Below are 12,471 nucleotides of genomic sequence, written 5' to 3'. Positions count from 1 at the left end.
TGAAAATATTATTTGAATGTTATATCATTTATGTTATGAAAATTTTTTTATACTATAGTAACTGAATTTTATTTTATAACATAAACAAAACAATATTCAAATAATTTTTTTCATATGGTACAATTAATTATTTTTGTTTTATATTATTAAAAATTAATGAAAAATTATTAATTATATATTTATAGATAAAATCTTATAACAATAATCTATATTGTTTTTTTTTTCACATATATGAATATTGTGATCTTAAAAAATAAAATGAATTTATAAATTATGTAATATTTATATTACTATTAATAATTACATATGTTATAAATATTTTTAAGAAAATGATTTGTTTTATTTGCTAGTCTCGTTATCATATTACATTTCAATTTCATAGTTTCAGTTATCAATTTCAAGTTCATAACTATTAAAAAAGATTCAAAAACTGTTAATATTTCAAATATATTTATAATCGTAACATTTCATATATTTTTTAACTTGCAGAGATGTCAATTAATTTATAAATGGAATTACAATAAATTCGATTATATATTTTTAATCATAAAAAAATTAAAAATCATAAATTACACTAAAATATATTAATTTCAATTTCAAGTTATTTGCACGAGACCAGCTCTTTACATGTACTTTGTATATAAGTATATTGCTTGAAAATATAGAATATAAGATGTAAGTAATAATATACAAGATATTGCATTTTGAATTAATGAATGTATATATAATGTTTATAATGTATGTATTGTAAAGATACAGATAAACGAAGACACTAAGGAGAAAGAAATATATGAATCACTCTTCTAAATCTAAATCTTCTAATTCTTCTTCTAAACCTTCTAAATCTTCCTCTTTAAACAAATTTTCATTAATTGCTAATGCAGTTGCACCTTCACCTATTGTAACTATTATAAAAGTATAAATAAAATTATTATATTATTATTATATGATATTCTGAGAATATCATTCTAAAACAATAAATATATTTTTTAAATACCTGTGGAATTCTCATTTGTAACTTTATTATTTTTTAATCGATCTGCACCAGCTACGGTTATTCCAGAAGTATCAATTTCACTAGCTTCAAGTGCAAGTCTATCCATATCAAGTTCTCTGTATTCAATTTTTTCTTCTGCTTCATCTTCCTCACGAACATAACTAGATATTGCTTCATCTCCATCATCAATACCTAAAATTATTTTTAGAATAAATTATATATTTATAATAATAATATAAATTACATAATATATAAAGTAATAAAAAAGTACCATCTCCAGCTGCAAGTTCAGGATTGAAATAAAACATTTCTCTTCCGGATATACCGACTTGACGTCCAGCTTTATAATCATTTCGTCTTTTTTCTTCATCTTTCAATGCCTGTTCTTTTTTCTCTTTTAGCTTTCTTTTTTTCCATGCCAAAAATGTCTCCAATGTTATTTTAGTCTACAAAAACATTTAATTAATTATTATGTATTTTGCAAAAATATGTTAAATACTTTAATAAAAAATAATTTTATAGATTATTATATATGTATATATATTTATACTTGATTTGGTCCTAAATTAGCTCGTTCTGTTTCAATTAAATCTTCTAAAGAAATTTCATCTTTTTTATCTTCTTTTTTCTTATCTTTTTTAAGAACAAAACCAGGTGGTAATGCATGCCTATAAATACATTTTTGTCCTGATGGACATTCCCAAAACCAACCATATTTTGATTTTTCAACTGCTTCTAAGAAATGTTTACAAATCTAAAATTTAAAAAATATTAAATATTGCTTTTATATAAATAAAATTAAAATATTACAATGAATTTCAACTCACAATATCTGTAGTAGGACGATTACCACTCCCATGTTTCTTTTCAACAACTTCTTTCAATTTATCTTCATCCCACTTATCCATTGTATCAGTTTCCTTATCATCATCTCTCATATCACAATATAATGAACGTTTTTCTGCTTTTCTCTCTACACTCAAATCGTGAGAAAATTTGCATTTATCACCTTTTGTACATTGTCCTTGTTTAAAGAATGCACATACTACTGATTTAGGATCAGTTCCTAAAAAATTTAAATAAATATATATAAATATATTAAATTCTATATTTATCTACTATTTACTATCTACTATCTGCTCATAGTAAAGCAAATTGCAATTATGAAATATTTTAAAAATAATTTATAAAAATGTACTTAAATATAATATAATTGTATAATATAATTTAAATAATTGTTGATCTCACATCTTATAATTAACTGTTGCAATTTCAGTTAATACCTTTATCTATTTTTTGTGATTGCACAGGTTTAAATATGAGCGCTAATTCTTTCTGCTCCTTTAATTTTTTTTCTTTTTCAAGCTTTTTAATATTAGGATCTTCTAATTTCCGTGGATTAACACCACCTGATTTTACTTGCTTTTCTACTTGTTGAATAAATTTCTGTTGTTTGGCACCTTTCTTGTTTTTTATACCAAAAGTTTTATCCTACAAAAAATAGATGATATTATGAAAAAGTTTAAAAAGTAATAAATCTCAATAAACATGTTTCAAATATAGTATGATATTTTAAGGTTAGAAAAAATATTTAAATATACCTCGATAACTTTTTCTTTTTTCTTTTGTTCCGCTTTTTTACTAGGAGCAGGTGTCTTTTTAGGTGGCATTTCATTCACTTATCGATATTTACAAATATCAAAAGCAGAAAATTTATTAACAAATTTTACAAGTGAACAGAAATTTACTTTTGGATCATAGAACCACAGTCAAGATATAGGATAGACCTACCTACCATCTTATGAGATTTCTCTCATGTTCTGAATTATCGATCGTGCAAAAAATCAAACTATTTGGTGATATACCTTGACCGAATATCATATATAAGAATATATTACGTCTTGGGAGTTTATCGTTCTAGAGATACATTACAAAGTCGAGAATGTATGGTTTATATATATTTTTTTTTTTATTAAAAATTAAAATACTTTTTAGTTTTGAAAGAGAAATGATAAGAATATGTTCAGTTTGGCATCACATACTTCATTTGTATCAAACATTAAAAGCAAATATAGACAAGAAGAATAAATAATAGGAGAAAGATAGAAATAGATTAAAAATATGGAAATCAACGCCATCTTCAGAATGCCATAAATGAAATAGTGAACAAGAATAGCAAATAGCAGGAGAAAGATAGAAATGAAATAAAAAATTTACTTTTGGCGACATCTCTCGACTGCTGAAAATAGAAAAATCTTTTTCAAAATACATCTATTTAGGATGAAATAAGATGAGAATTGAAAATTAACGTTATCTCTGGAGCACTACTCAAAAGATGGCACTAATAGTTCTTAATCTATTTCTTTTATTATTTATTCTTCTTGTTTATTTCTTTTTTTAATGAAACCATTTTATAAATTAAATAAATATTTTATTTAAAAAATTATTTTTTTATTTTTTAAATCTTAATATAAATATATAATTGATTAGAATAAAAATATCTATAATAATTTACGACATAAATATTTTCCAACAATTATAAACAATTTTTTAAATTGAATTTATTAGAAAATATATTATTTTTTCATTTTATTGGTATCATTCAATTATAGAAATATAAAACATACATCATGTATTTTTGAAATTAAACAAATAATGATAAAACGTTTAATTCGTTTGAAAAATCATAATGTAGCGCTAGTATCGAAATCTATTTTTATAGAAACTTTCTTTTCAATCTATTCTACATTCTTTGACATTAACGTGGAGCGTGGTCGCTTGATCGGCTCCATTTTTATCCTTAGATTGTGGTTAGAACCGCTTTCGTTCGATTTTTCTTAAAAAACGAAATGGCGAAATTTGATTTGACATCGCGTATAGGTCAATATCTTGATCGACATTTAGTTTTTCCACTTTTAGAATTCTTATCTGCGAAACAGGTACAATAAAATAAAAAAATATTTTTGCTTTAGATAGTTTGGTTATAATGCACTTGTGCTTTTCAGATTTACGATGAAGATGAGTTATTACAAGCTAAGCTCGATATTCTTAGCAAAACAAATATGATAGATTATACAATTGATATTCGAAAACAACTTTATCCTAACTTAGAGGTGCCTGAGGTATAAATAATTATAAATTACAGAATATAATATGTGTTCGTAATTAACAAATATAATTGAGAAATTTAAATCATAGGAATTAAAAGCTCGTCGTGCAGATGTACTACAAGAACTTGGTATTTTACAAAATAACGTGTCTGTTGTTGTGGCACTTATGAATAATGAGGAAGTCATGAAGAAAATGGAAAATATGAGAGATTCTAAAGCATTAAATAATTATCTTACTCAAGAATCTGATGTAAGTGAATAAAGTAAAAATTTATATACTAATATATTTTTGTGTAATTATATATAATTATACATAATATAGTAATAATTTTATTTAACTATTTAATACCATATTTTTATATGAATAATATAATTTTTATAAAATTTATTCATATATAAACTATATATATAATTATATACACATATATAAATTATATATATAACTATTTTATAGTTCAGAGTGGAAATGATGGATAGTTTTGTGAAATTAGCAAAATATCGTTATGAATGTGGCAATTATTCTGTTTCTACATCATATTTGTATTTCTATATGCTTATAATGCCACCAACTGATAAGGTATTTATAAATATATAAATATATAAATTTAATATATAAATATAATAATATATAGAATAATTTAAAAATTTAATTTATTTTTATAATAATATAGTATTTATAATTTTTAGAATTATTTAAATGTACTTTGGGGTAAATTAGCATCAGAAATTTTAGTACAAAATTGGGAAACTGCATTAGAAGATGTAAACAAATTGAGAGAATACATTGATAGTAATGTGATAGGAAATTCTCTTCAAGTATTACAACAAAGAACATGGCTTATTCATTGGAGTTTATTTGTATTTTTTAATCATGTGAAAGGCAGAGATTTAATTGTAGAAATGTTTCTTTATAGACCACAGTATGTTAACTTTTTTTATAAATATTTTTAAAATAATGTAGTAAATATAATAAAACATTTATTATGTTACAGTTACTTAAATGCAATTCAAACAATGTGTCCTCATATATTGAGATATTTAGCAGCAGCTGTCATTGTTAATCGTTCTAGACGATCTATATTAAAAGATCTTGTAAAAGTAATACAACAGGTTTGTGACTAATTTAATGATAAAATGTTAATTAATTAACAAAATTAAAATTTCGATTTTACACAATCTTAAGATCTAATAATAATTATTATATTTATTGTATTTATTAATAGGAATCTTATACATATCGTGATCCCATTACGGAATTTCTAGAACATTTATATGTTAATTTTGATTTTGATGGAGCAAGACAAAAATTACAAGAATGTCAAACAGTTGTGTTCAATGATTTTTTCTTGATTGCATTATTGAGTGAATTTGTAGAAAATGCTCGTTTAATGATCTTTGAAACATTCTGTAGAATACATCAATGTATAAGTATCGGGTATATAATAATTTTATATCTTATTTTATAATTAAAAAAAATAATGAGACATTTTTTAAAATTTTTTAATATATTTTTATATTACAGAATGCTTGCAGAAAAACTTAATATGAAAGCAGATGTAGCAGAATGCTGGATTGTCAATCTAATTCGTAATGCACGATTAGACGCCAAAATAGATAGCAAATTAGGACATGTTGTAATGGGTGGACAACCTGCATCACCTTATCAACAGCTAGTTGAAAAAATTGAAACCTTAAGTGTTCGTAGTGAAGCATTAGAAAATTTAATTGAACGGAAATTAAAAGCTAAGAATCAAGATCCTGTAAGTATAGTGTGGAACTAACTAAGGTCAGTATCATTCACAATCATTTTCGAGCATTAGTAATTTTTTTTTGTCATCTAATTAAGTTAAAGTAATTAAAACTTTCTTCAATAAAAAATAATATTTACATTAAAAAATTTATTAAGATATTATTAAATCATTATTTACTTTTTAATCATTACATGATTTTTTTTTTTAACAATTACATCATATTTATCATAAATTTCATTCTCGTATAATATTATATAATATTATAATATATAATATAATATTATAATCATTAATATATAATATAATATTATAATCAACTTGTTAAATTATTATTATAAAAATATAATGTGTTCATATTATATTTTATACAATATATAAATATAAGATATTTTTCATTAATCAAATCATTCATATATATATGAATCAAAAGCATATAAAATTTTCAGATTTCAAATGTAACTTGAAAAAGTGTAATGAAATTTGTATTATTTAAATGTAAATGAAATTTAATTTTCTTTATTTTATATATATCATAACAAAGTTTTATTTTTTTATAGTATCAAAGTTCATGGAACTTGGACTTATGACATCACGATGTAATATGCAAGGACACTAACTAACAAGGCATTTAACTCAAACTATAAGCAGAACATCTGACAGTGAAATAATTCAATTCTATATAAGTAAGTTAAAGACAGAGTTATATTGTAAAATGAATATATTTTTATTCAAATTTTTTTTTAAGAAAATTAAATTGAATGAATAAAAATATATTTGTGGAAAAATTGTATAAATATACGTATATGTATATTATTACATGAAAATTATTATACTTTTTGTAATATGTATTTATACATTTCATTATAAGAAATGTATAAAAAGAAAGTACATATAATTCGATACTTTTTTCAACATTTCTAATTTCGAATATTTGTAAACAGTAATTAATTCTAACAAAAAGATTTCTTTTTAACTTAAAAAATACATACTTTATTTGCTATGCAATAATCTAGAGAAATTAGAAATCAATTTTTTTAAAATAAAAAATTAAAAAATATAAATTTATTATTTAAAAAATTAAATATAAATTCTTTATGAAAAATTTCCATTAATTTATATGAAAATAGTTTCTAACATATAGCCTTAAATCATAATATCAACAATATTATTTATTCCTTCGTAAAGACATATATGAACATAAAATACTGTATATTTGATAAAATGTAATTTTATAATTTAATAACAAATATTTTATGCGATAGATATAAAAAAGATATAATTAATGAATATTGCCATAAATCATCATGATTTGTTTATTTCATTACTGATAAAAGAATTATTTGCTTCTATCCAAGAATCTTCCATATTGGAAAAACCAAAACTGCATCCAGTATAAGAATCTTGATTAATACAATATATTAAAATGCTTTTCCAATATGGATCTTGTGCCAAAAGTTTGGGATTTCCTAAGATAATAACTAAAACACGAGCTCGAGTAACTGCCACATTAAGTCTTCGAGGACAAGCAACAAATCCAAGAGAATGTTTAATATCTTCATTTACGAAATTAGTTGAAGATCGCACAGCTGAAATAATGATAACATTGCGCTCTTGACCTTGAAATCCTTCAACGCTACTAATTTTTGGTAATTCTATATTTAATTCCATGAGTAATTCACGAATTTGAAGAACCTGTATCAAATAATAAATATAATATAAAATAATTTTACAATTATTTTATTTTTATCTCTTTTATACCATACCTGTTTTTGATAAGGAGTTATAATTCCAATATCATCAGGTGAAAGACCGCATTTATATAATTTTAACAAATAAAGATATACTTGAGTTGCTTCTTCAGGATTATACCAACTTGGACTATCGTTATCTTTACAATTTTCACCATTTACACCATGAAAAACTATAGCTGGTGGAATACCTTTTCTTTTTGGCAATTCAGAAGCTAATGTTTGTAAAAGTTTTGCTTCTTTACTTTTTTTAGAAGATATCTAAAAATATTTATTTTAATTATCATTACATTCATGAAAAAATCTAAATTTTATGATATAAATAATATACCTGTGCTTTTAATTCAGAATCATAAAATAATGAACTTGATAATTCGAGTATTTCTGGTAAACTTCGATAATTTACAATAAGTTTTGTAACAAGTCGAGGATCGTAATGTGTTTCAAATCCATTAGGATCTCTTTGATAAGGAAAATGACGTAATAATCTCAATAAAAATGACTCGTCTAAACCAAAATTTTTTGCTATTCCACTTTGTACAACTGGTCCAAGTTGTAATGGATCGCCTGCAAGAACTACTTGCCCATAATCAGAATGAATAAAATTAAGTGGAATCATAATCTCTGGTTCTGTTGCTTGACCTGCTTCATCAACTAATACATGTGAAAAATGTCCACAAGGAAAACCCATATTATTTAATATTCCCAATGCAATACAGGTACCAATAGTAATTCTATGACGTCCAAGTATACTCATAGTACAATTTAATTTTGGTCCTACTCCATTATATTTTATTTTTTCAATAGTTGTTTCATCTGCTAATTCTGCAGTGGCACAGTATGGTAATAATTTACTAGGTATGGAATCATTACCCAAGCAATGATAAGCTATAAGTCGTACCTATAAAAGAAATAAAATTTTTTTTCCAAGTTAATAATTATATATATATAATATATATTATATATAGAATATATACATAATAACATATATTATATATATAATATATATTATATATAGAATATATACATAATAACATATATTATAAATGAAATAATATATACATGTAATAGAATTAGCATGAAACTAATATAAAAAATATGATAAAACAATATTAAATTTGTCTTTAAATATATTTATATTCTTATTTATTTTTCATAATTAATCAAACAATGATTATAAAAATTTATTTACTAAAAATTTAAATTAAATCCACTTAAAATTATTATGAAATAAGATTATATAATTTTAATACATACCATATCACCAGGTTTAAGTACACCACTATCTAAAAGTCTTTCTGCTATAAGATTTGCTGAACTATTAGATGGTGTTGCAACTAATAATCGACTTTCAGGTATAATTGATAAAATTTGCAGAATTGTTTCACAAAGAGTAATGGTTTTTCCTGTACCAGGTGGTCCAAAAATTACATAAGGTAATGGTCGTGCATGTCCTTTTAAGATATTTTTTACAGCTTCTTTCTGATAATAATTTAAATTTTTATTAAACCAATGCAATTTTCGTTTTCGTACTTGTGAAATAATTGGCTGTAATTCAATGTTATAAGAAGAATTTGAATCTGGCAATTCATGCATTGCATTTTTAATAACATTTATTCCATCCTTTGTTTTAATATATTCATCTTTTATATCAGATTTTATTATTAGATTTTGCTCAATTGGTTCAACATTAAATAATCGTTGTACAACTGACATTTTTGTAAACGATTTTGTTGTACTATTAGATTTATTACTTATAGATGTAGTACTAGTAGAAGAAGATTCTGATGATACAGAATTAGTCCGTTGATGAGTCTGTTTATTATCTTTTATTTCAAATTCTTCAATATCTAATTGAGATTCTTTTTCAATTACATGAGTAGGAAACAAAAAATTTTGACCAAGACGATGTACAGCCATATTAATTGCATTATGACAACGTTGCATGACAGATTGTGAACATTTAAATGATACCTGACAATCATCATAATTATATTCTTGATGAAATTTGTAATTGAATTTTAAAAAAATTTCCAAATTTGTAATTTTGTGAATAAATCCTTCATATTTCAATTTTCCTATTCCAAACATCATTAAATTTTAAATTTCATATAGAAAGACTTTTTCCTTATTATATAAATATTAATATTAATATTAATTAATAATTCATAGACTTTTTTTTATATAATTCATAATTTTATTACAAATTTCATAACATACCTTGAGAACTATCCCACTTGAAAGATACTATAGCTCTATCACCAACCAAAAGGGATGGACGTTTTTCTGCAAGTCCTGGTACTTCCATAACCAAATATTCTCCACAACGTCTCATAATTGTACTATCTATATTATATTGTTGCAAGTTTATTGTTTGTGCAATTTCTTCTAAATATAATAATGCATGAAAACGATCTTTATACGATTCAAAACAAAGTCTATTTAATAAACAGGGTATAGCATTTCCTACATCATATTCACTTTCAGTTTGTGATTTTCCTTCATTTATACATTTTGATATTATATCCCAATAATGTTTAGGAACTTTAAATATCATATTTCGTACTTTAATAAATGATGGTGGTTTACATGGACGAATACCTGGAATGTATGTAGCTTCATTCCATTCATCCAAGTTTGGTACATAATTGATATTAACATTATTATTTTTACTATATGATTTATTTTTTATAGTTTTAGGTTTAATAGTAATATTAAAAATTCGTCCAATTTCAAAATCTTTAAAATTAAAGATAAATAATTCTTTGCTTATACCAATAAATTTTGCTGTGCATTTAAATATATAACTTAATTTATCAGAGGGATTTAAAATTGTGTTAGGAATAATTGGTTGTATCAAAGTTAATTGAGAATGGGCTTTTTTTATCATAAAACAACCTTTACATAATACATGAGTAGTATTACCTACATTTTCTACAATAATTGTTACATTTTCTTCTTCTTCTATATTTAAATCAATGTTTATATTATCACTGATAACAATACCACATTTATCTTTTACAAGTTCATTTAAATTCTTTTTTGATGTAAAGGTATTATATAACATTGGTAATTTCGTTTTTTTTATAGAAGTCTATAAAGAATAAATTTATTCTTATTATGTATATGTTTTATTTTATTTTAAATATTATTTTTTTATTGTACATTTTTATTATTAAATTTAAGCATAGTATTCAAATATTATAATTATATAATATTATAATATTAATAAAATATTAATAAAAATATTAATTTTTTTAAGAATTAAATAGAAATTAATTAAGACACTTATTAAAAATGTGTAATTATTTATTATCTAAAATTGTAATCAATAAATTATAATTGTAATTGTAATTATTTATTATCTAAAACAATTTATTCAAAATTTACCTGAATCACTGGAACTACTGTTAATGACCTCCATGTATAAATTCCTTGATCACTCTCAATACTGTCATTTATTACTTTATCACCAACACAAGGAATGTAGCCAGTATCACATATCCTTTTATTAAATACAGTATCTTTTCCAATAACACCAATTTCTTTAATTGGATCAAAATAAGATACAATTCCAATATTTAACTTAGATCGTAGAGGTTGTATTTTTTTTATCTCCAAAATTTCTCCACTAAGATTGTAAGAAACTTCATCAATCTCTACTTCTGATTCTAATTTTAACCAATCTCCAATTACAGGAATAAATTCAGATTGTACTTTATTTAAATCAACAATAATATTATTAGGTTCTATAATTAACAATCGATTTTTACGTTCTGTAACTTTTCCAATTATACATTTTGTTAATGTTTGAGGTTTAATAACATTTATTTCATTATCCCATGATTCATCTATCACAGAAATAATCTTTTTTATTTTATATCCTGTTCCATGATTGTCTTGCAAGAGTAAATAATAAACTCTATCACCTACTTTTAAGTTATTTATAGAAATATTCACTGTATCACAAATATAAAAATCATCAACTACTACATAATCTGTATCAATCAAAGTAATATTTCCTATTTTATAATAATTAGCATCTTTATTAAAATATTCATCTTCTTGTATTTCTTTTTTATGAGCATTTTCAATGCGTGCTATAACATTATTTATTTCATCCGATTCATTTTTAATTGATGATTTATTTCCTATAGTATATTTTATAAGTGTATATATAAATGAAAACATATTTAATTTCTACTATTTCTATCCATATACCTATAAATATTTATGTTTGTCATTAATACTTGTATAAACATTATATATCTATAATTTGCAATAATCAAGATATACCGATCGATTGGCTGATATCTCCACTCTGTAGCTTTAATATAATCTAATTCTTTTCTTAATGATTGAACACGTTTTAAATGAAGCTCTCGAAGTAAACGATCTTGTTGTTTTTGCTCTTGTAATTCAGATTTCATTTGATTCAATATTTTCGAAGTTTGATTTCCAACAGAGGTTAATTCTGAATCTTGGGATTCTGTACCTCTTTGTCCTGGTGAATGACTCAAAGTTCCAGATGACAAAGTAGTAGAATTCATAATTTTATAAATAACATTTCAAATTCACATATGTATTATTTAATAATTTATGAATTACATATATAAAATTTTTCTGAAACGGTATCATTCGTTTACACGAATAAACATGAGAAGCGCTTTTTCACTTACTCTATAAATATACGTGTTCTATATTAAATTAAAATTAATTGTAATATTAAAGTGATCTTATTTTAAATTATGATAGATATATATAATTAAAGCAATAAATTTTTAATATAAAAAATAGTTCAGATGAAAATATTTATATACATAATTAATAATTTTTTTATTCATATACAATTAATAATTTTTAAT

The 12,471-nt window shown here is 22.8% G+C and overlaps 3 protein-coding genes across 4 annotated transcripts; 1 reads left to right on the top strand and 2 right to left on the bottom strand.

Moving 5' to 3' along the window:
• Positions 1-697: 697 nt before the first annotated feature.
• LOC409311 (zinc finger CCCH domain-containing protein 15 homolog) lies at positions 698-2,985 on the bottom strand. Its single transcript, XM_006571688.3, has 7 exons — positions 2,599-2,985; positions 2,281-2,488; positions 1,825-2,063; positions 1,548-1,751; positions 1,269-1,443; positions 998-1,189; positions 698-905 (listed from the first exon to the last, which is right to left on the bottom strand). Exons 1-7 carry the CDS (start codon positions 2,665-2,667, stop codon positions 796-798), a joined length of 1,197 nt encoding a protein of 398 aa, XP_006571751.1. The 5' UTR covers positions 2,668-2,985; the 3' UTR covers positions 698-795.
• A 758-nt stretch (positions 2,986-3,743) lies between these two features.
• Positions 3,744-7,130, top strand: LOC551242 (eukaryotic translation initiation factor 3 subunit E). 2 transcript variants are annotated; one of them, XM_623634.6, is made up of 9 exons: positions 3,744-3,936; positions 4,003-4,119; positions 4,196-4,357; positions 4,562-4,684; positions 4,795-5,027; positions 5,100-5,217; positions 5,331-5,542; positions 5,630-5,867; positions 6,416-7,130. In XM_623634.6, exons 1-9 carry the CDS (start codon positions 3,847-3,849, stop codon positions 6,443-6,445), a joined length of 1,323 nt encoding a protein of 440 aa, XP_623637.3. In that variant the 5' UTR covers positions 3,744-3,846; the 3' UTR covers positions 6,446-7,130. The 2 variants fall into 2 exon arrangements, with proteins under 2 accessions (XP_623637.3, XP_006571750.1); XM_006571687.3 differs by having other exon boundaries at positions 5,630-5,893.
• On the bottom strand, positions 7,007-12,305 carry LOC725388 (probable RNA helicase armi). Its single transcript, XM_006571686.3, has 7 exons — positions 11,903-12,305; positions 10,997-11,827; positions 9,827-10,700; positions 8,864-9,684; positions 7,938-8,507; positions 7,622-7,867; positions 7,007-7,550 (listed from the first exon to the last, which is right to left on the bottom strand). Exons 2-7 carry the CDS (start codon positions 11,795-11,797, stop codon positions 7,161-7,163), a joined length of 3,702 nt encoding a protein of 1,233 aa, XP_006571749.1. The 5' UTR covers positions 11,798-11,827; positions 11,903-12,305; the 3' UTR covers positions 7,007-7,160.
• Positions 12,306-12,471: the final 166 nt, after the last annotated feature.

The sequence above is a fragment of the Apis mellifera genome, linkage group LG1, assembly GCF_003254395.2.
Source record: "Apis mellifera strain DH4 linkage group LG1, Amel_HAv3.1, whole genome shotgun sequence".
NCBI lineage: Eukaryota > Metazoa > Arthropoda > Insecta > Hymenoptera > Apidae > Apis > Apis mellifera.
The sequence above is the reverse complement of the archived record's forward strand: the minus strand, read 5'-3'. Positions and strand labels throughout refer to the sequence as shown.

Excerpts from the sequence above, each read along its gene's own strand:
- LOC551242 (XM_623634.6), top strand. The coding sequence starts at position 3,847 with ATGGCGAAATTTGATTTGACATCGCGTATAGGTCAATATCTTGATCGA. Across the intron at positions 5,218-5,330 it reads TTGTAAAAGTAATACAACAG|GAATCTTATACATATCGTGA; the intron begins GTTTGTGACTAA and ends ATTTATTAATAG. Across the intron at positions 5,868-6,415 it reads AAGCTAAGAATCAAGATCCT|TATCAAAGTTCATGGAACTT; the intron begins GTAAGTATAGTG and ends ATTTTTTTATAG.
- LOC725388 (XM_006571686.3), bottom strand. The coding sequence starts at position 11,797 with ATGTTTTCATTTATATATACACTTATAAAATATACTATAGGAAATAAA. Across the intron at positions 9,685-9,826 it reads CAAGTGGGATAGTTCTCAAG|GAAAATTGAAATATGAAGGA; the intron begins GTATGTTATGAA and ends TGTTTGGAATAG. Across the intron at positions 7,868-7,937 it reads ATTCTGAATTAAAAGCACAG|ATATCTTCTAAAAAAAGTAA; the intron begins GTATATTATTTA and ends AAATATTTTTAG.
- LOC409311 (XM_006571688.3), bottom strand. The coding sequence starts at position 2,667 with ATGCCACCTAAAAAGACACCTGCTCCTAGTAAAAAAGCGGAACAAAAG. Across the intron at positions 1,752-1,824 it reads ATCGTCCTACTACAGATATT|ATTTGTAAACATTTCTTAGA; the intron begins GTGAGTTGAAAT and ends TTTAAATTTTAG. Across the intron at positions 1,444-1,547 it reads CTAATTTAGGACCAAATCAA|ACTAAAATAACATTGGAGAC; the intron begins GTATAAATATAT and ends ATGTTTTTGTAG.